The sequence below is a fragment of the Notechis scutatus genome, chromosome Z (assembly GCF_049901735.1).
Source record: "Notechis scutatus isolate UNSWTSFEM ecotype Mainland chromosome Z, rNotScu1.2, whole genome shotgun sequence".
Classification (NCBI taxonomy): domain Eukaryota; kingdom Metazoa; phylum Chordata; class Lepidosauria; order Squamata; family Elapidae; genus Notechis; species Notechis scutatus.
The window spans coordinates 52,321,234-52,343,130 of record NC_142025.1 but is presented as its reverse complement, the minus strand read 5'-3'; the positions used below and the strand labels follow the sequence as shown (position 1 = coordinate 52,343,130).

At 37.4% G+C, this 21,897-nt stretch overlaps 1 protein-coding gene across 3 annotated transcripts; it reads right to left on the bottom strand.

Moving 5' to 3' along the window:
• Positions 1–1,201: 1,201 nt before the first annotated feature.
• On the bottom strand, positions 1,202–21,092 carry GPD1L (glycerol-3-phosphate dehydrogenase 1 like). 3 transcript variants are annotated; one of them, XM_026686568.2, is made up of 8 exons: positions 20,880–21,092; positions 15,054–15,231; positions 13,800–13,940; positions 10,427–10,565; positions 7,650–7,762; positions 5,639–5,872; positions 4,909–5,015; positions 1,202–3,561 (listed from the first exon to the last, which is right to left on the bottom strand). In XM_026686568.2, exons 1-8 carry the CDS (start codon positions 20,930–20,932, stop codon positions 3,465–3,467), a joined length of 1,062 nt encoding a protein of 353 aa, XP_026542353.1. In that variant the 5' UTR covers positions 20,933–21,092; the 3' UTR covers positions 1,202–3,464. The 3 variants fall into 3 exon arrangements, with proteins under 3 accessions (XP_026542353.1, XP_087803316.1, XP_087803317.1); XM_087947190.1 differs by lacking the exon at positions 20,880–21,092 and adding an exon at positions 18,582–18,776; XM_087947191.1 differs by lacking the exon at positions 1,202–3,561 and having other exon boundaries at positions 5,548–5,872; positions 20,880–21,071.
• Positions 21,093–21,897: the final 805 nt, after the last annotated feature.

The window sequence follows — 21,897 nt, the reverse complement described above, 5'->3', positions numbered from 1 at the left end:
CCTTTCTGAAGAAATTAATGTAGCAAATACAATTGAGAGAGTAACAAATCCTAAGTACTAAATGTACAAGTAAGAAACACAGAAAACAAGTGGGTGACATAGATAAATCTTTTACTAACCCGTACATCTGCTTTTAAAAAATAAGTGAGGGAGTAAAATAGGAGTAAATAGTTTTAAACAATTTGACAATATGCATAAATCATTACATTGTTTACAGAGCCTTTTACATATTACAAACACATATACAAAATGGCTATATATATTGAATGTTAGAATTAAAAGAAAAAGTCACTTCATATTAGGTCTAGCAGGTTTTAATACTATAAAGAGAAATATGTGTTTTCTATTTTATTAGCCTTTTCTCAATTGTTTCTTTCAGAATGTATACACATTTTTTTCATTACCATGCTGTATTCAAGTCATTCTAAGTTATGAATGTCAACAACAGAAAAATTGCTTTAACTGCTCAAAGCAAAATGTATCAGGTTTCATTGGGGTAGAGCAGCTACACCCAATCGACAGCTTTCCAGATGTGTTCGGATTGCATCTAGTTTCAACACATGTGGAAGCATCCAAGTTGAGAAAGATTTGGGTCAAGTTCTGAGCATTATTTGGAGTGTTTCAAGGAGGAGCTATTTTCTTTTCACATTAAGAGTGGGAATTTGGTGTCCCTTCAGACATTGCTGGACTACAGCTCCCACATCTCCTGATCACTGACTACCTGACTGGAGCTAATGGGAAGCCAGATCTTGCAACATTTGCAGGGTCATGGGTTCTCCAATCTTATACCAAATTACCATTCTAGACTCTACTTTATGAATAGAAAATATTTTGATGAGGAAAAAGAGGCAAGAATAATGCTTGGCATTTAAAGTCAATTGTGACTGCCACCCATGGAAAACTCACGCTTGTATCTCAAAATAATTTTCTAACAGAAGAAAACAATAGTATAGTTTTTTTAAAAAAAAATTGATTTCCTAATTGGCAATATGATCCCAACTGTGAAATGATTGTGCTTGAGTCAGCCTCTTCTATCTCAAAAATCATGCAATAATCTTATTCAGGCCACTTAAAACAGACAATTCATAATAAAAGTGACTAGAGAAATAAATAAGCTCGACAGGAGAATAAACCAACCTACATTAATGCTCTAAGGCCAGGGAGTATACGTAAAATAAATGTAGTCCAATTTAGTATTTACAGTGAACGTTTTGAGCAATGAGTGGAGTTCGATTCAAATCCTGCCAATCAGCCTATAAATATACTGAATATAATCTTCAGATGGTCATTGTCCTCAGGCTACCTACCTCATAAGGCTGTTACAAGGGTAAATGGGAGGAGAACCACTGCCACTCTGCTTTTTGAAGAAGAGTTAGAAAGAGTGTAGAGAAAAGCAACAAAGATGATAAAGGGTTTGAAAACTAAATTGTGATGAATGGCTAAGAGAACTAGATATGTTTAGCCTAATGAAGATAAAGCTTAGCAAAGACATGATAGCAATCTTCTAATACTTCAATGGCTGTCATGGGAAGATAAATTCTGTTATTCTAAGACAAGGTATTAATTTTAGCTTATAATAATCAAGACTTACAATTAATTTCATATATATTAGATCAACTTTCCCCAATCAAATGCCGTACAGAAGTACTGGACTACTACATTGGTCACAAGTGACAGATGCTGTTAATTCCACAGACGTGAAGGCAATTGAGAGGATAGCTTTACATAGTTTGTTAATCAGACTCTTACTTACTTAACCAACATGATTGTCATTTTTTTCAAAAACATTCCCATTCTAAACAGTCATATCTAACTCAACAATTGAAACAGAATCAAAAAGGCAAAAAGGCACCAAAATAAAAACAGCTGAAATAGTAATGTTTTGTAGTAATGGGCATTTGCATAATAATGAGAACCGCAAGTTCTCACTTTGGATATAATCAGAACAAATCCCCTTAAGTTATCTGCAGTAGCCTTCCCAAGTGGGTAGAATTCAAATGTATGAAGACCACGCTTTTCAATTTTTTACTAGTCTGTCACTCTCCAGGTTGGTTAAAGGCTGGTGTATGTCAATACTGTGTTTCAAGCACTGGCCTGCTGGATAGTGTAAACACAAAGCACACATGCTGCTGTTAGTTCAGTGAAAAAGCCGTACATTCCCATATTAGAACCTTGCTGGACAAAATAACTCATTTTGGCTCTTTCTAATTTAACCCCACAAATGGACAAAGAATATGCTGAGGAAACAACATCAACCACAATCGACCTTCACAGTTTTGACACATCAGAGCATGACAGTAAATTATTTATTAAATGCCACCTGAAAGAACTTCTGGGCAGTGAGCCAACCTGAGTGATAATGGGTTGTAATCTTGTAACATGTAAAAACTTTCACACAGCTGTGCCCCATTTTCATATATATGCCTATATCATCACCTTAATATTATTCAGCTAGGATAATAGCAGCTTTGAAGCTGTTTGTACAAATCCACAGGATTATGCATTGTTTAAAAATATGTGATGCTAAGCATTACAGCTAGATCAAAAAAGCTTTGATTTGTTTACCTAAACCTTTTATCTTAGAAAATGGAGAAAACTGAATTAGGATAAATATTGGAGGGCAAATTTTTACCTTAAACAGCAATCTTATCACTTAGGACAAGAATTCCCATCATATCCTGATAGAGCGGGAGTCCTTAGGAACTGCACTTCCATACACTTACTGGATTGGAAGCCAATATATATATATATTTAAAAGAGAGGCTACAATTACTTTAAAAACACATTTGAAAAATATCATTTCTTTAAATTAGTTTTAAGAATAAATTATTTTTAAAATCTAAGTTTTAAAAATCTTAATGCCAATTCCCACTAATCAAATGATACCAAAGTAATTCTCATTAAATGACAATCTATGCCATACAAAATGTGCAAATCTGACTGAAAAAATCCAAATGCATGTTGTCAAAGCTTACTATACTTTAGCAAACAACTTCTAGGTGATATTGATACGATATGCTCAATGAATAGGTATCCAGAAATTAACAATTAAAGCTCTCCTTATTGCTATTAATGCATCTGGCATTGATGGGATCTTTAATCCAATAAATTTTTGGAGTACTGTAGTACTTTACTTCTGCTCTAATTGCATCTTCCCCTTTAATCACTGGAAAGTTTAGACAAATCCCTGCTTGAAAAGGAAGCATTAGAATTATGTTTAAAAGAACATCAGGCATTTCAAATAGGGCAAGGGGATTAGGAAGTTTGAATGCAAGTTCTACACAGTATATTTGAAAGCCAACTAAATCTTAGCCACTAAAAATAACAGCTAGTATTCTAGGAGCTGTATAATACACAATGTAGAAAAACCCATAGACTTCTTCATGGAGTAGGCAAGCCAATGACAGTAATCTGAACTAATGAATGAATATGAAAAGGCAGGAACTGTGACAATGGTAAAGTGTTTATATATGCTGTGGATGGCTCTGGAGGCAGGAGATCATTTCTTGGACAGGCTTTCCTTCATAGCAGATTTTATAAACAGCAGTAAATAGTGGAAACCTAAAAAATAAGACAAGCAATAATCTTACCAGGAGATGAAACTATGAAACTATTGGTGTTTAACTTTTTTTAATGCTCTGGTGACCAAAATAAATCTGAGGTACCATTTACTTATTTGGTTTGTATCTCCTTTTTCTGTTCCAGCAAATATGGACTAATCCCTAAATTAAAGTACTGTCCATAAAAAAAAAAAAAAAAATTTTAGAGGAGAGGCGTATCTTCTTTTTCCTTCACTACATTCTGCAGGCAAAAGTTACCCGATCATTTTACAATGTATTCATTGAGTACCAACATGTTGGGAATGGGGAGACCCAGATTCTCATCCTCCCTTCAGCATGGAAGCCAGCTGAATGACTTTGGACAAGTCACTCTTTCTCAGCCCAAATAGGCTTCTGCTCTATTAACATCATGCCCTGATAGCTTTTCTTGTAAGAACTAGTTAAGTTCGAGTACAGTGCAAAAACAAGAGAGCCCTGCAACCATGCAAGACAAATGCTAAGAAAAAGAACAACATATGTATATTTATCCTATTTGTCCCTGTTATGGATATGTTAAAAATGGGAACCAGATTTCAAAAATTTCAAGACTAATTTATCTTTTTTCAGAAATGGAGTACTATAGCCCTTTTATGACTTGTGGACGTCAATTCCCAGAATGCTGGTTCAGGAATCCACAAGTCATAAAAGGGCCATAATTCCCCATCCCTAATTTATGGGAAAGCCAAAAATGTTCTGTTTTCAAATCATAAGAACTTCGCAAGTCACAAGAACTGAAAATCAAATTCTGTAGGAGTCTGTGAACCTCTTTGTGAACTATAGGTCTTGTTTTTCTGTTTATTTTTTTTTTATTTTCTAATAGTAGCTTTTACAATAAAACAGAGAAGCAAAGGGAGAACATATAGAGGAAAATCCTAAAAGAAACTGCAAGTTAAACAAATTGGTATATTGCTTATGATTAGAGAAAGTAAACTACAGGAAAACTACTGCAGGAAGTTAGGATAAATTTTCAAGTAATGAAGCATGCAAACCTGTACACAATTTGTGTGCAAACATGTACACAACATGTACACAAGCGTGCATGTACACAATTTGAAAAGGACTACAGATAAAATTATGGTTGGAATTTCTGTCAAACAAGCAGAATAAGATAATTTGTATTTTAATATTATTATTGGGAGTTCATTTAAATATATAACTCAGTAATATTAGTACCTCAGTCCTAGCAGATTCTCTTGAGTAGAAGAGAGTCCTTACTTCCTAATACAATCCTAATATAAAATACAAGTTTTTGGAGCAGATTTAGTAGGTATTTGGGGTTAAAAATAGGGGGAAGAAATCAATTTCTTACTTTTCCACCAAACCTTTCTGCTGAAGAATGTGATACACTTCTGCAGAAGTCTGTGGTCCTTGAAGCTTCTGCCCATTCAGCATCTCTTGCTCCAGTTTTTCAATACTCTAAATGTTAAAAAAAAACACTATGTCTAAGTTTTATTGATATAGATAAGGTAAGATGACTAGTACTCCCCATATCACCTGCTTGCTAACAGTTTCAGATAGAAATCCTACTTCCTAGTTGATTAGCTCTTTACCAATCTACCAAAGCAAACAATTAGTAAGTCCTACTCTTATTACAATTAGCAGCTAATCTGCTATTATCACAGTTTGTGAATACACTGGCATTGTGGTTATGACTTTGCTTAACTCTACTATGACTCTTAATAAAGTGGTTATTGCTTGAGGCACTTTTAGAAGTCCTGATTCAGGATGGTCACTAACCTTTGGGTGGGATTTGTTTTTTTCTTATTTTTGTTTTAATGCAATTTAAGAATCCTCTATAATATTTACTAAGAAATTCATCATAAAATCAAAGGAAAGTGGCCCCTTTTGGCCACTCTGTAATTTCAGTACTGTTTAGAAATTTAAAAAAGTAAGTTTGCAGTTATTGAGTTTATGTTTCTACAAATAAGTTATAAGTGCAAAAACGTACCTTATTACCCTTTAATACAGTCACAAAAGAATCATTCCAAATATGTTAGCTTCCTCGGTTGAAAGTATCCCTGACACCACAAGTAATATACCTTTCCTGTTTTAACAAATGCTTCAGCCACTCTCCGATTTCGGCCACCATAACAAGTTGTGATTAAATCTGCAACTCCACAGCTCTCCAGGAAAGTCGCAATTGAGACCTGCCCCTTGCAGAAGATTTTGGCAAAAGCTATCATTTCCATTAATCCAAGTCTAATGACAGCTGCTTTGGTATTATCTCCACAGCGAAGACCGTCACAGAAGCCAGCTCCCACTGCCACTATGTTCTAAATAAATGACATGGAAAGGCAAAGAGACCACAGGATAATGAAAGAACTCATTGAACTTACAGTTATACACATAGAATCCTTGACTTACAATCACAATTGAACCTAAAATTTCTGTATCTAAGTGAGACATTTGTTAAGTGAATTTTGCCCCATTTTATGACCTTTTTTGCCATAATTGTTAAATGTATCGTTGCAGTTGTTAAGTTAGTAGCACAGTTGTTAAGAGAATGTGGCTTCCCCATTGACTGTCAGAAAGTCATGAAAGCTGATTGGATGCCAGCAAGCAAATTTGGAATTTTGAAAACATGTTACAAGCGCAAAATGATATAAATACCATTGATATCTTTTGTTAATAGTCTGCTGGGCAAAGCCACTCCGCTGAAGGAACGTTTGTTCATATAATCCTCTTTAACCAATAGGATGCCCACCCTAGCTTCTTTTGTTTTTTTCTGGACAGACACATTTTAAAATCAAACTGGTTATATATGGCCTTATGTATAAATCACCAGTATTATCTGGTGATAAAGCAACTAAATTATCTTGAAGAAAGGAAATTCTGATTTCTGAAAGTAAGTTTGATATGTATGTTAATAGTGAAGAGTCTTAAACAATTACCAATTTCCAGAAGTAATTTTACATTTTATCAGCACTCTTTGCTGTGATGGAAATGCTTTTAAATACGATACGAACTAGTCATCTATCACCTTTATGTAGTGAATTATATCCCAGTGGCCATGTTGGCTGAAATTCTAAGAATTATCATTTCCAGTGCCTTGTATCTTGTCTGAAAACCCATTCAGATATGAAAAGATGTGTTGCAATGTGAGAAATTCTTCAGTGTCACTTAGGATTATAAACCAGGATATAAAAATCTTAATTTACCATGGTTACAAATAGGGGTGTATTTCAAAAATTTTACCAACTGGTTCTCTGCCCAGTTGCTGGCCGGGCATGGCCAAGGTGGGCATGGCCTAGTCGGCCTCCTGTACTATGGGGAGGATGTTTTTGTCCTCCCCGGGCTCTGGAGGTTGGAAATGGGCCCATTTCTGGCCTTCCGGAACTTTTGGGAGGCCCATTTTTCGTCCTCCCCAAGCCTCCGCATGTGCCCTGCATTTACTTGGCATCCAAAATAGGCTGCATGGGACTCCTGAGAGGGGTGGCCGGGGCCAGCCAGGGGTGAGATTTAACAGGCCATTAAATTAGCTATGGGTTCACCTGAACCGGGGTGAACCGGTAGCAACCCACCCCTGGTTACAAATCTTGGCTACCTATTTTAATTCTATGTGAATCTTGCATGAACTCAGTCCCATTCCAACTTTATCCAAGAGATATAATATAATAGGGCAGGAAAAAGCTGTCCTAGTTCTTGTTGCCTACCATTAAACTAACCAACAATAAAAATCTAAAACTTCTGTTTCAAAGAGTTTTTGAAATGAGAGGAAGATGTTCCTGAGTGTTGAGAGAAATTTTGCATTAATCAAATAAGATAGTTTTGGCATCAACATGTTATTGAAGATTGCAGACACTGAAATCAGTTCTGGTAACAAATTCCCCACCAAGCATTTCTCTAGTCCAGGGGTGTCAAACTCGCAGCCTGGAGGCCAGATGCCTCACGTGCTGGTCCTGTCCTTGCCCAGTTTAGTGAAGGGGAAAAACATCCCGATACGTCATGTGACACTGCCATGATGACGCGAGTTTGACACCCCTGATTTTGTCGTATGAGTAAGTGGGAGGCAGTTTAGTTTTTTAATGCCATCTTCACCAAAAAAAGTACCTTAAGAGCACCACAAATCTCAACTGTATCAGCATCATCCACAACAGTTATTCGGAAGTTTGGAGTCTGTAGAAGTTCTTTGAAAAGGAGGCCATTTTCCAATATTTTACACCCTGTTTTTGTTGGGAAGTAGGGAGAGGAAAAGGTGAAAATTGCTAACGTCATTTAGTTACCATCTCAGCATTTCCAAGCAGGAAACAAAAAAAAAAAACCTTTTACACAACACAATTAAAAATGAATCTATTGAATCTTCAGCACAGTGTATCTCCAAATCCTTCCTGATTCCGGAACAACTGTCAATTCATATCAGAATAGCTGAGATAGGATTCCAGTAAGAGATGAAAAATGAACCAAGAAATCTCTAGAGGTCTCAATCATCCAGGTCATGGTTGTTCTAAAGGTGCTTTTCTAAAATGCAAGTGGACTGGACTTCCTTGCATTTTCCCTTGAAAACATTTCACTTTTTATCCAAGAAGGTTCAGAAGAGTCAGAACTGAATAAGTTTTTGGATGAGAAACGAAATGTTTTCAAGGAAAAAAACCAAAAAGGCCAGTTGCCTTTTGGAAAAGCACATTTGGGGAAAATCTATAAGGTTAGTACCTGATGATTCTTGTATATATGTTCAATTCTATGCTGTCTGGTCATATTTTATTTCTGGTTGCATCTGATTCTGATTTCGGATTCTGATTTCTGGTTGCATCTGATTCTGGTTGCATCTGATTCATTCTTACTATTAAAGGCCTCTTTTTATATTTGTGTATTATAGTGAATAAAATATAAAGAAACCATTTTATCCTTTGGCTAATACCGGATCAGCCAATATAATACATATTTCATACCTCTAGCATCCTGATTTATCAAAGAAACATAATACTGACAAAACAGGTGTATTTGAGATACAATGGCAATACATAAGGCCTGATTTCTCAACTATAAGACAAAAACACATGGAGAATTTGGAGGGCCTTGATATACTGTAAGTCAAGCTATTGTATCATATTGCTATGCTTGTATGATAGTTAGACTCATTGAACCTCCATAGAATTTCTTTTTAAGTGGCCCTATCTTGGATTACACTATTCCCTATATAATTCAATCTGTAATTCTCTGGATGCCTTGGCCCAATAACTTCCAAGATTTCAATCCTGGTTAAATATTCTAGAATTATAGTCCCAAGGGCTATACTTGGAGGGCTTCTGTTTGAAGAAATCTGCTTTAAGATCAAATCTGGATCGGTCACAGGGACCAGAGATTTATTCTGCCATGCTTTTGAACTCATGCCCATCTTCAGGGAACTTCTCTCTACTGGAATATGTGTTTTTGGCTCCTAAGTACTTGATAAGCTGGTAGTAAATCAGCACTCCTGTTAACCGACAAGGCTTCAATCATTTCCCTGGCTTTACAATGTTACTGAAATGAAAAACAAAATGAAACTTTATTGAGAGCAAAAGGTTATTGCAATGGCAGTGCAGAGCAGTGGCAGAGGCATATGCAGCAGTAGTTATGGCTTTAGAATGGGAGGCATGATTTGGCAATCAAAACTTTGATTCTTTTTATACATATATAATTGGGTGAGATTCAAATTTCTTAACAACAGGTTCTGTGGGTGTGGCCTAATTTATGGGTGTGGCTTGGTAGTTGTGACTGGGTGGGCATGGCTTGAATGTAAATATTGTAACTCACAACACACCATGTATGTAAATATTGATTTTTTTTATAAAAAAGAACTTTTATCCAAAAGCAGACAAAGGAGGCAGGCAGATTGAATTGCTCACAGAATCACAGTTTAACTTAGAGATCTATCTATCTGCAATCGGCTACTTGAGTCTGCACTTCAGTCCTAAGGAAGATTCGGCTCTGCTTTTAGGATTTCCTGCTTTCTAGCTAATCTAAATCTCCTGGCAGAGCAGAACAGCTAATGGCCAGGGGGGAAAAAAGGAAAAATAGCAACTTACAAACCAGGCAAGTTGGCTGGCTCGCATGCCAGGTAAGGAGTGAGTGGGCGGGGAGGGGTGGGGCCAGCCAGTGGAGTGATTTGCTGGTTCTCCGAACTGGGGACAATTGTGTGTGCAGCGTTTGCAAGAAATCATCAGCTATGCCGCCTGGACAGCTGACAAGCGCAGTGTGTGGGTGTACAGCATTTGAAAATCCTTTTGTTTCCTGCTTTTTCAACCTCAGCTGGGCTGCACAAAGCAGCTGAGGAGGGAAAAGCACGTAATAAATGACAACCTAGAGCCCGGGCAGGCAGGTAGGCCAAACACCAAACTGATTCGGTGTCAGCTGCTCTTCGCTGCTACAGGTTCTATAGAACTGGACCAAACTGGTAGCATCCCACCTCTGTATATAATGCATGCAATGGTCAGTTATAAGGAGCAGAGTTTTGATTACCCAGTTGCATTTGTCATTTTGAAGCCAAGAATTGTTGCTGTAGATATTCCTGAACCCACCCAAATGTTATGAGCAACAACTCTGTTGATATTTTTAAAAACACAGCTGGAAATTTAGGAATTTCTTTTTTTTTAAAGGAGAATAACAGGTGGGAATATACTTTCTCTTCTCACAAAGGAAATGTTTGCTACTTATTCCTGTTCCAGAGGATTGCAGGCAATATCATATTATAAATTTCAGTATCACTAGGCTCAATGACACTTACTTATTACTAATCCATGGATAGCATTACAGACCAAATATGAACAAAAGCAGGAAATACAGAGGATTGGGGAAAATTGAAATGGAGGTATTTATTGAAAAACATGATGTTATTTTTTGAAATTTACCTATGGTGGTTTCACAGAATTTCTCTGCAGCTACTTCATTGGCAATATTTGCTCCCATCAACACACTGATATCTATTTCAATTTTTTCCCGGATTACATCAGAGATGAGTCTGAGTCCCTCAGGGCCTTCATCTATACCCTGCAAGAAACATAGGAAGGCAGTGATTACAGTTGATAATAATTTTTTTAAAAGAATATCAGTCAATAATGCTTTGTTTTTCCCCCAGTAATCTTTATTAAATTTTCAGAAGTTTTAAAAACATAAAATAAAATTATATACACAATTGTGTCAATGTCAAGACATCATTTACATTTCGTTATCTTATTTTTATACATACTATCTTATTATATTACAGTCACATTTTCTTTTCTTTATTCTTATTCCAAATTTATATCACATATTTTCATCATATATTTCTATTTATTCTACAATCAATATATATATATAATTTCCTATTCTTAATCAAAGCATTGTTTTTCTTCCTATTCTTAAGCCATGCATACCAGGCATCCCATACTGTATAGTATGTAGATTCCTCTTTATCTTTTAGTTTTAGAGTCAGCCTATCCATTTCTGCACAGTCTAATATTTTCTTTATGACTGCTCCCTCTGATAGTATATTTCCTTGTTTCCAAGATTATGCATATGAGATCCTAGCAGCAGTTAATATATGCAGCATAAGATATCTATCCTTTTTACTATATTTCCCTTTTATTATACCTGATAAAAATAGTTCTGGTTGAAATTCAATCTTTTATTTTATTATTTCTTCTAACATAGTCAAATTGTATTCCAATATTTTTTGACTTCCGGGCAGGTCCGCCACATATGGAAGTAGGTATCCCTTTCTTTCTTGCACTTCCAACATCCTGGGTTTTGATTCGCAAACATTTTTGCTAAACTTGCAGGGGGTAAGTGCCACCTGTAAAACATTTTGTACATGTTTTCTCGATATGCTGTAGACATAGTTAATTTATAATTTGTCCTCCACATTCTTTCCCAATGTTCCAGATCTATATTGTGTCCCACATTTTTCGCCCATGCTATCATTGTTTCCTTAACTACCTCCTCTTCCATCTTAAAATTTAAAAGGAAATTATATATTTTAGATATTTTTTTTCCTGTTCCTTGTAGGATTTCATCTAATTGTTGCTTGTCCAAATAAAATCTGTATTCTACTTTGTCCTTTTTATACCTTGCCTATACTTGCATATATGGCCACCAGTCTATATCTATATTTTGTTGTTGTAACTCCTGTATAGTTTTTAATCTTCCTTGTTCATCTAACAGATTTTTACTTAATTTATTTTATAACAAATCATATAATCATACCAAATCTATCCTAAAAACGTTATTATGGATATGATATCAAAAAAAAGAAATATATCTTTATATATTCATTATTTCCTAAAATTCTAGATATTCTATTATTGTATTTTATTATCTAACCATTGGTAGAAAAGGTCCCAAATTTTATAAAATTGTTTATCCTCTTGTTCTCTAATTTCAAATGCCAGCTGTAAAACATCTTATACAAATTTATATGATTCATCTAACAGATCTTTGTAGTTCCTAATTTTCACCAGATCCATTGTATTCGGATAAATTAGTGCCTCCTTCGTTGACAGCCAGCATGGTATTTTAACATAATGGTTCTTCTTGATTTTACTCCATATCTGAATTAATGCATCTCTAATTTGATATCTCTGAAAATAGGAATGTTGCTTATTTCTCTTTCCTCTTGCTCTACTTCTCTTTCCTCTGACTGTTGTTCTTCCTGGCTCCTACTCTCAACTTTTTTACTGGCTTGATCTTCTTCTAATATTACGTAGAGATCGAAAAATTCCCTTGCCTTGTCTATGCTGTCTATTTTAAACTTTTTGTCCTGCCACGATATCAGCATCCCTTCTGGGATGAGCCATCTAAATAGGATGTTATGTTTGTTCAACTGTGAAGCCAGAAATAGTTCTATGCTCTCTTATTCTTCTTGGAATTTGTTTTTGAGTCACAATCTCTACACCATTAAAAACCAATGGCTCATCTCTTGTTATTTTATATATCTTGTCCCTTATTAATTTCTTTGAGAATCTTATGCAGTAATTTGAATCTTATGTGGTAGTCTGAAGCGTCTATAATTGGTATATATTGGTATACCTCATTGGTTTCTCTTCGGACCTCTTGTAATGCCTCTGCCAGTAGATCTGACATTATTTTAGGTAGGTCTTTTCCTTTCTTCCACCACGTTCTCAAATCTAAGAAAAAAATCAGCTTTCCCCATCTCCAGGTAGGAAATTGCTTCTTCTAATTTCTTGTGTTTTTTTTCCATTAGTTTCTGTTCAATCGTGTCCACCTTCTTATCTGTCTATTCGACCTTTGTTTCTACCACCTTTTTATTTTGCTCTGTCTTGTCTATTGCCTGTTGGATTGTTCCTATTTTGTCATCTAGTTTCCGTATTTCTCCTTGCATCTCCCCCATTTCGCTTTTAAAGCCTTTGTGATTTCTTGTTATCATGTCTTGGGTTCTCATCATAGTTTCTTGTATTGTCGTAAGTGCTGCTAGTATTGTTTGCATATTTGGTGCAGGTTTTGTCTTCTCAGAGCTCAGAGTTCATATCAGCAGTCCTAGTGCATTGGGCAAGTGGGCATTCATTATCTGAGTAAAAGGAAAGTTAGTTTCCAAAAAAATGTACAGTAAAAATATAGAACATTTCACAGCAAAGCATTTAAGGCTTGGCTGTCAAGGACAGCAATTCCAATAACAAACGACCACAAAACAGAACCAGGTTTTTGTTGTTTTTAATGCATTTAATTGTTATAATTATAGTATGATTTTTTTAATGTTGTTTGATGTGATTGGGAGCTACCCAGAGATAAATAAATATAAAATGGGTGACTATAGCAATGTTTTAAATAAATAAATAATTTACAAGTGGGAATATACTGTAACTACAGGAATGTCAGTCTCTTCCTGAGCATATGTTGGATTGATCTATCCTATTGCTCAGCACTTGGCTGCTCTTGAATATATTCTATCCACCTTCCTACACTCTTAATATGGAAGAGCTGCCTTTTGGTACTTCTGTGGGCTGGGTGAATGAGACTTCAGCTCGTAGTCCGAATCATTATGGCCAAGGGCATTCCTGATGCTATCCCTGACATTTCACAACCAAGATTCCCTTGTGGGAATTATATTTGTATAGAATTCTTTATCTGCACCTTTATTTAATTGTTATTTAATAAGTCACCCGGAATCATGTAGTTGAGTTGTAGTCCATGATTCAGTTAGGAGCAGTTATAAAAATTGAATACATAAGTAAATAATTTAGAGTATCATTTTGTACACAGAAAGAAACATTATCTTATAGGCTGTACCTTAATTAGAGTTATACCAACAGCTTGCTTTGTTAAATGCCCAGTAATTGCATCACAGATTTTATAAATGAACTGGTGGGGAATGACAAAAACCAACAAGTCTGCATCTTTTACAGCTTCAGTCAGATTAGGGACTGCAACCTGGAAAAATAGTAATTGGAAAAGAAAAAAGAAGAATTGTGTAATTATGTTCAGATATCCAATTCACTATTATTTATTTTAAATTGCATTTAATTAATAGAAATAGCAAATTCACATAGTAAGGTCAAAAGAAAACTATTTGAAAATAATTTTAAAAAATACACACACCCTGCAAAATATGTTGATAAATTGAATTACAGCAGATGGAACTGGAAAAATGTAGATTTCCAGAATAAATCATTGAATAGCCAAGATATTAATATCTGCATATCCAATTGACCATAGTAGCAAATTATAAATACAAAGAAATAATAAAATTTGGAATATACTTATAACCAAAGCCTTCTAAAAGAAATAATTTTGTGACATAGTTTTGATGAAAGATTTAGAAACAATAGGTTGTGGATAGAAAGGAAATATGATAAAATCTTAGAGAGAGAGGTTTGATTATAATTGTATGTACCAGGTGTCTCCAACCTTGGCAACTTTATGACTTGCGGATTTCAACTCCCAGAGTTGAAGTCCACAAGTCTTAAAATTGCCAAGGTTGGAGACCCCTGGTATTTACAACTAACAAGAGGATGATTCGAAGCTATTTCTTTTGTATATTTTTCATGTTTTCTGTTCTTGTGTTTTCTCTTTCTTTTCTCTTTTCCTTTCTTTTCTTTTTTGACATTACTATATCTTTTATTTAAATATATTTATTATAGATTTAAAGTATTATAATCAAAGCTATGCTAAAACTATAACCACAGCATTCTAATTAAATTATTGGAAAGACTCCTTTAAAGGAAGACACCTTATGTTTGACTTTTTGTGGTAGATGGCAACTATTTTGAAATTTAACACATATACACGTCAATGAAAACTGCTTTATTTTCTTTGATCTCTGGAAAGCTATCTAAATTATCCACATGAGGTAAAAATAATAAGTCAAGACTGAGATTCAGTAAGGGGTTAGGTAGCCAGTTTTCCCATAATTGGTTTGGTAGTAGACATTCATGAAATTTCCAAAAGAGTTTCTTACTTTCAGAATGCATGTCATGTGATATCAAAAGAAAGTGTTTTGAGCTATATTGGCCAATGCCCACGTATATCTGTATCAATATTTACCACATTTTCTGGTAGTTTATATCCAGGAAGATATTTCACATTCTCATGATCGTTATTTATGATATCTGTAAGTTTCCTCCCATTAATAGTTTCTTCAAAAACCCACATTTTCACTGTAGAAGAAAACTTCTGCATTGTTTTTACATTGTTGCCTATTATTTTAGCCACAGCAGACCCCCTAAAAAAATAATTATATGCATTATAAAGTATACTTTTATAAAATTTATAAAATATGCAAACTATAAAATATGCAACTTGAGAATGAAGAATGAGGAAATGTAATAATCAGATAATAGCTCCAGTTAATTCATGTAATTTTCAGTTGTAGGGCTGTCATTGAAAGAGAAATGTCTTGGTGATAGAGCTCATTCAAACTAGTTTGCTAAGCACACACAGTATTTCTCTGTAGTCACGAAACAATATATAAATTTAAAAATTCATAAGGCAAATGTCCTATGCTGTTCTGAATATGCATTAATCATCATATACATCTCTTTTCATGTTTACTATGGACAAATCCTCACATGGTTTGTAGCAGAGTCTATCTTTATAATGATATACACTGTCTACCTTCCTTTTAAAGAGATATCCCATTGTTATATTATACCATGCTTTTATTTCATGAGATTTTACATAATTTCTACACTGAAAACTGAACTCTGGACACCACCATTAAGCCAGGAAAGCTCTTAAAACTAATGCACAGTTTATAGCATCTCAAATGCCATTGTCCCATTCCTGATAGTTTTAGCCCCATAGTGAGATTAATGGCCTCACTGATCTCAAGAAATTTCATATAGAATGAAAGTGAATGTATATTACAGCCAGTTTGGTGTAGTGGTTTAGACCAGTGCTCGCCAACTGGTGGGCTGGGGACCACTGGTGGTCTGCAAGAAAATTTTGGTGGTCCACAAAGAAATGCCTCCCCAAAGCACTCCCCCCAAAGCAATTAATCCAGGCTGCGTGGGAACACAAGGCTGTGCTGTCCACATGGCCCGCCCACCCACTGGTCCCCAACCTTCGGCCAAGCACAAATCTTACCTTTAGTAGACCACACATGCTGGAACTGGAAGCTAAGACCAATGGTAGGGGAGGGAAATCCGCCCCAGAGTGACTTGCTGACGTTAATGGGAAAGTCGGTCCCATATTCCAGAACTGCAGTAGTCACAGGACTGGCCCTTTGGTCATACCAGAACAACTCCTCCAGTCCATTGCAGGCTGGTGCACCCGGGTGGAGGAGCAACTGCTCCGGGGTGACCAAAGGGCCAGTCCTGTGACTACTGCAGCTCTGGAATATGGGACCGACTTTCCCACCAATGTCAGCAAGCCACCATCAGTCAAAATTCACATTAGTGGTCCATGGGATTTAAAATTATGAATTTGGTGGTCTCTGAGGTCTAAAAGGTTAGCAACCCCTGGTTTAGACATCAAGCAAGGTACTGAGAAACCAGGAGTTCCAATCCCATCTTGAGCACAAAGTCAGTGGGTGACTTTAGGTCAGTCACCATCTTTCAGCCTGAGAAAGGAGACAGTTGCAAACTAATTCTCAAAAATCTAGTCAAGTAAACTGCAGGGATTTGTCCAGTCTCTGAGAATCAAACATAATTGAACAGCCACCAAGGGGCAGTGGCTATCCATCTCCTATATATAATTCTGTGTGGCTAACAAAAGAAAAGCACATCCAATAATTCAATATATAAATAATATGACACTGCATAAAACAGCAGCCAAGAACAATAAAACCTCACAGTCAACATAATAAAAAAGTGGGCCCACCCACAATATCAGGGCCCTAGATTTCAAGTATTTGCAACTCTTTCATCTTTCTCTTTGCAGAAAAAACTCCCCTATTTTGCTCTGTCCAGTGTTGACTTTTGGTGACTCCTGGTCTAGTCCCTGTGGTTTTCTTGGAAAGATTTCAGAAATAGGTTGCTATTGCCTCCTTCTCTGGACTGAGAGAAACTGGCCTAAGAGTAGCCTTTGTGTTTTAAGCAAGACTAGAACTCAGTCTCCTGAATTCCAGCCTTGGTATTTTAATCACTACAGTAACTTGGTGCTTCCCTTGTAATTTATTGTACTCTGATCCAATTAACAGATAACAAAGGAAACCAGAATTGCAAAAGAGCAGATTGTTCCATTTCCTTAGTGTTGAACGTAATCTGCTAGTTTTATTTCCAGGAGCAAATAGTACAAATAGTAACACATACTTTTTTTTGCAAATATAATTGGACTTATATAATCTTATGTCTTTGAAACAGCGAAGTTAGAACTAACAAACCACTGATTATATTAAACAATGTACATGATCTTCACTAGCTTTTGTTGCAGAAGATACATCAACAGAAGTAAGACATTAGTGAAGTTTTAAATATTTTGTAAATAGCATTTGAATAGAAATGTCAGAAAGACAGACCAAAATAAACTTTCTATTAATTGCTCAATTTACTGAAATAGAGTGTAGAGCCTAATATGTTTTTCTTTCTGATAGTACATTAATCAATACAATGAAATATAATTTTTTCCATGGAAAAATCTAATAAATGAAAACATGTAATTTAAATACATTTTGGAACTCCCTCCACCAATGATTAGCATTGGAGATTAGATTTGATCAGCATCTGGCAGTCTATTCTGGTGACAGAATGTTTATTCGTTAGGAAGACCAAACCTGCCTCTTATGTTATCAAATGTTTAGAAAACTTTTGACAAATTCAACCATGGAGGCTTAAACAGGTAAACAAAAACTTTTTACTAAGTTCCTAAAGTACCATAGGCACTCCTAATTTCTCTCTCATTTCCACTGAACACAATAGAGAGTCCTTGATTTATGACTGTAATTGAGCCTGTAATTACAGGGGTAAGACTGCTGATCTTGAATATTAAGGGGGTCCCCACTTGACTGTGCCTAATTTTACAACTTTTGCAGCAGTTGTTAAGTGAATTACTATGCTGGTTAAGTGAATACTGCACTCCATTGGCAATCCATTGTCCACAATTGGTAGTTTTTGCTGGAAATCGAAAATCGATTATGGGACACTGAAAAAGCCATACGTGTGGGGCAGTTGCCAAAAACCTAAACTGGATCACATGACTGCAGGAGAACTAACTTGAATCTGGATCATAAGTAGCCCAGGGGAGATCATCATAACGCTGAATGGTCACTATACAACTAGTCATAAGAGGAGACTTACCTGTACAATTTTTCAAACATTTGAGTGAACATTTGAGTGAAAACATCTTTGAAAACAATATATATTTTCCATGTATTGAAAGGATAATTAGGTCCTTAACAAACACGTTAGGTTGTTACAATTATTTTTTAATTTTTGAGATATATAGAAAATAAACTGACAACAAAATTAACTGACAAAATTACTCAATTTTTCCAGTTTCATCAAATACATTAGACCAAGGGTCGCCAACTGGTGGGCCGCGAGATAATTTTGGTGGAGTGCAGAGAAGTGCCCCCCAAAGCACCCCCCAAAGCCCGCCCACCCACTGGCTCCCACCCTTCGGCCAAGCACAAACCTGCAAAAAGCAGCACAGTCCTCGCCAGGTAGGATGAGGTAATGGCGCTGTTGCAGAAAGAGGGAGTTGGCGGCATAGGCGGGCTGAAGCGGCAATAGAGATGGGCCGAAGGTGCAGGAGTGTCACGCTACTTGCATTTGTGCGGCACTCCCGCACCTTCCAGTTTGCCTCTCCTGGCCTGGGCTCTTCCTCAATGGGGGTGGGGGGGGACAGCCCAGGGCAGGAAAAGTACTGGCTGCTGGTGGTGGGAGGGGGCGGAGTAGGCAAGTCTGCACTCACTATCGAGTTCAGAGGTCCGGAATGGGGCGGTGGGGGTGGCAACAGTTTCCTCGTCCCTCTCAGCACTCTGCTTTGCTGCTGCCCCCCACGGACCAAGCCATCACTGCCCGGAGAAAGCACAGGAATAGCGAGCAGAAACAGCTCTCGCTGGGGCGAAAGAGCTGAGGTTGAGGAAGGCACAGGCAAGAGAAGATGGAAGCTGCTGCCTTTGAAAAGTGCCGTTTTCTGTTGCCTGTGCCTTCTGATCTCTGCTCTTTCGCTCCAGCGAGAGCTGTTTCTGCTTGCTTTTTTTCCTTGAGGGGGCAGCAGAGACGTCAGGGCTGCTCTCCCCCCTCAGCAAGCCAGGCCTGGAGGAACGTGAAGAATCGTGAGCGAGCACCGGAGAAAGGCGTGTTGGAAAAGCCAACACATTTCCAGCACGCTCTCCTCTGTCCCAAAGTAAGATTGAATGGGGGAAGGGAAAGAGGGAAGGAGAAGCCCAGCTGGCTTTCCTTTGGCATGGGGTGGGGGGGAAGAGACCAAATGCCCAGACCAAAAAAGCGCTGAGGAAGACGGGCTCCTAATAACCAGCCTGTTTGTGCAGGCGAGAGCTCCAGCTTTTCTGGACTCGACACCCCCCCTTCAGCCTCCACACAGGGAGGGATCCTTCTCTGCTGGGAAGCAACAGAAGAAACCTGGAGAGCCTCAGGGAGTCCTCTTCTTATGTGGAGGCTGAAAGGGGGGGTGCTGCCTCGTTATTAGGAGCCCGTTGGTGATTCCAGCCCGGCCCTCCTTCCCTCCCCCAACTAACTCCAGGCAGCCACACCTGGCAAAGGAGGGAGAGGTTTCCTCTGACTTGGGGGAGATATGAGATAGCTCTCCTTTTCTTCTATTTGAGGTCCCTCCCGTCCAGATCTTCCCAGCTTCCAGGCACCATGTGGCTTCTTAAATCCTCCCTCTTCCCTTCGCTCTGCCCCACAGTTATGATTAAGCATTTACGATTTTGTTATGATTAAATAAGCATTTGTGTGTGTGTGTGTGTATAAATAATAAAAAATATTAAATTTATATTTAATATAAAAAATAAAATGTTTATATTAAATATATTATCTTTTTTAAAATTCGTATTAGTGGTCCTCAGGATTTAAAATTATGAGTTTGATGGTGCCCGAGGTCGAAAAAGTTGGCGACTCCTGCGTTAGACCAAAACAACTAAATGGACATTACCAAGCTGATCAATTCGATTATAATTTAACTAACACTGTCTAGACTCCTAATAATTTTGACTACTCTTTTGCATTTTCCCCCAAAATCTATTACAAATTTTTCCAAGAATTATTTCAGCACAGTGCGACATGAATACACAGGGTTCCAGATGAGAAGTATAACTTAAATTTATATAAGGGCACTTACAAAATTGTATTTTTATGTTCACCCTTTTCTAATGGTTATCAGCATGGAATTTGCCTCTTTTATAGCCAAAGGCCCCTTCTAATTCTTGACTCTATCCTCTGGAGTTATTTGGTCTGTAACTACAATAAATAAATTACTATGCCACACAGCAAGAAAACCCTTTTTTTGCACTCAGTCACTGCTTTTAAGTTTTTCCCATCGGGTGACCATTCCCTGACCCAGCGTATCCAGGTTGAGCATCTGGCTGAGAGAATGCCATAGTAGGCAACTGGATTAGGTTTAGACTCTTGGGAGGCGAAATGCCACTGTCATCAATGGCCATTCAAGCTCAGCTTTTCTAACGAAGAGACTGATTTGGTACACCACCATATCAAGCGGGGGAAGGGCAACCTTCAACCCCTAAAGCCGTCTGTAAAAAGAGTGAGGTGCAAAAGTCCCACCTGCCCGACAAAACAGCACCCGAGCAAGGCTTAGTCGGAAATCTGTCCCCGCCCAGTTTAAGGAGGCTGTCAGTTTTCGTGGAGGGATGAAATATGCGGGGATTTATCCCCCCAAAACCAGCCATAGCAAAGTGCAAGCTCTGCTGACGCCCTGTGAACTCCGAGGCGAATGGCACTTCTCACTCACCAGTTTCCCGACCCCACGATGCACACTTTCAAGGGTGCCGAAGCTCCAGCCATTGGAAGTAGCTGAGGGCAAACTCCTGCCGAAAAAGGGGTCCAGGGCAAAGGAGCTCAGGAATACCCCCAATTGGCGGCGGCAAAGAAACTTCCGGCGGCCATGAAGCACCAACATAGGAGAAGCAATCAAGCCCGCCTCTACAAACAGTTGAAAAACTCCATCCTCCGGGGCTTGCTGGGAATTGTAGTCACGTCAATAGGTAACCGACGCTTGTTTCTTTTCCGTCTGCAATTTTTGGAATTTGGACTTGTTTTGGTCTTGTAACCTGTGTGCATTGCTGGTCTTGAGTATGGACTAGACGTACAATTTGATTCATGACGAATCCAGAAATCCAGGGGATTTAACCTCCTGTAATTATTTCAATTTATCTGACTACAAGCCGCACTGTATAAGCGTGGATGCAATTCTCTTCGTATCCTCTTTGATTCCACCAGAAACCCTCTTCACTGTTTATACAATTTTGTTTAAGTACAGTTAAACTAAGTTTTACAGCAACAATTGAAGGCGCCAGAATACCTCTGCACTGATCTATATAGTATTTCTGTAAGTCACAAGACAATGGGTCTTCTAAATACAGAAGCGGGGTAGGGTGGTCAGCAACAGAAAGCAGCAGACTAATGATAGTACATTTATACGAAGTTAGAACTTTGATGTATTTGACTTAATTGAGTCCTATTGATCTACTTCGGTTAAAACTCTGGTAAGTATGATTTATCCTAATCATGGTCTGTTGAAAAATACATGGACATCTGGTCACTGATAAAACTTAGCTTCTAATTTATAAACTCACAGAGGTTGGATTCACATACCAACTCTGCCAAATCCAATAAAACACAGTAAGTGTTAGTGCAACACCTCAATTTAGCAAATTCAATGACACATCCAAGTAAATGGAGAGGAGAGTCAGCAAAGAGCTAGTGTTCAGACTTTGTACTTTCTAATGGTGAGATATGTATTTGATATG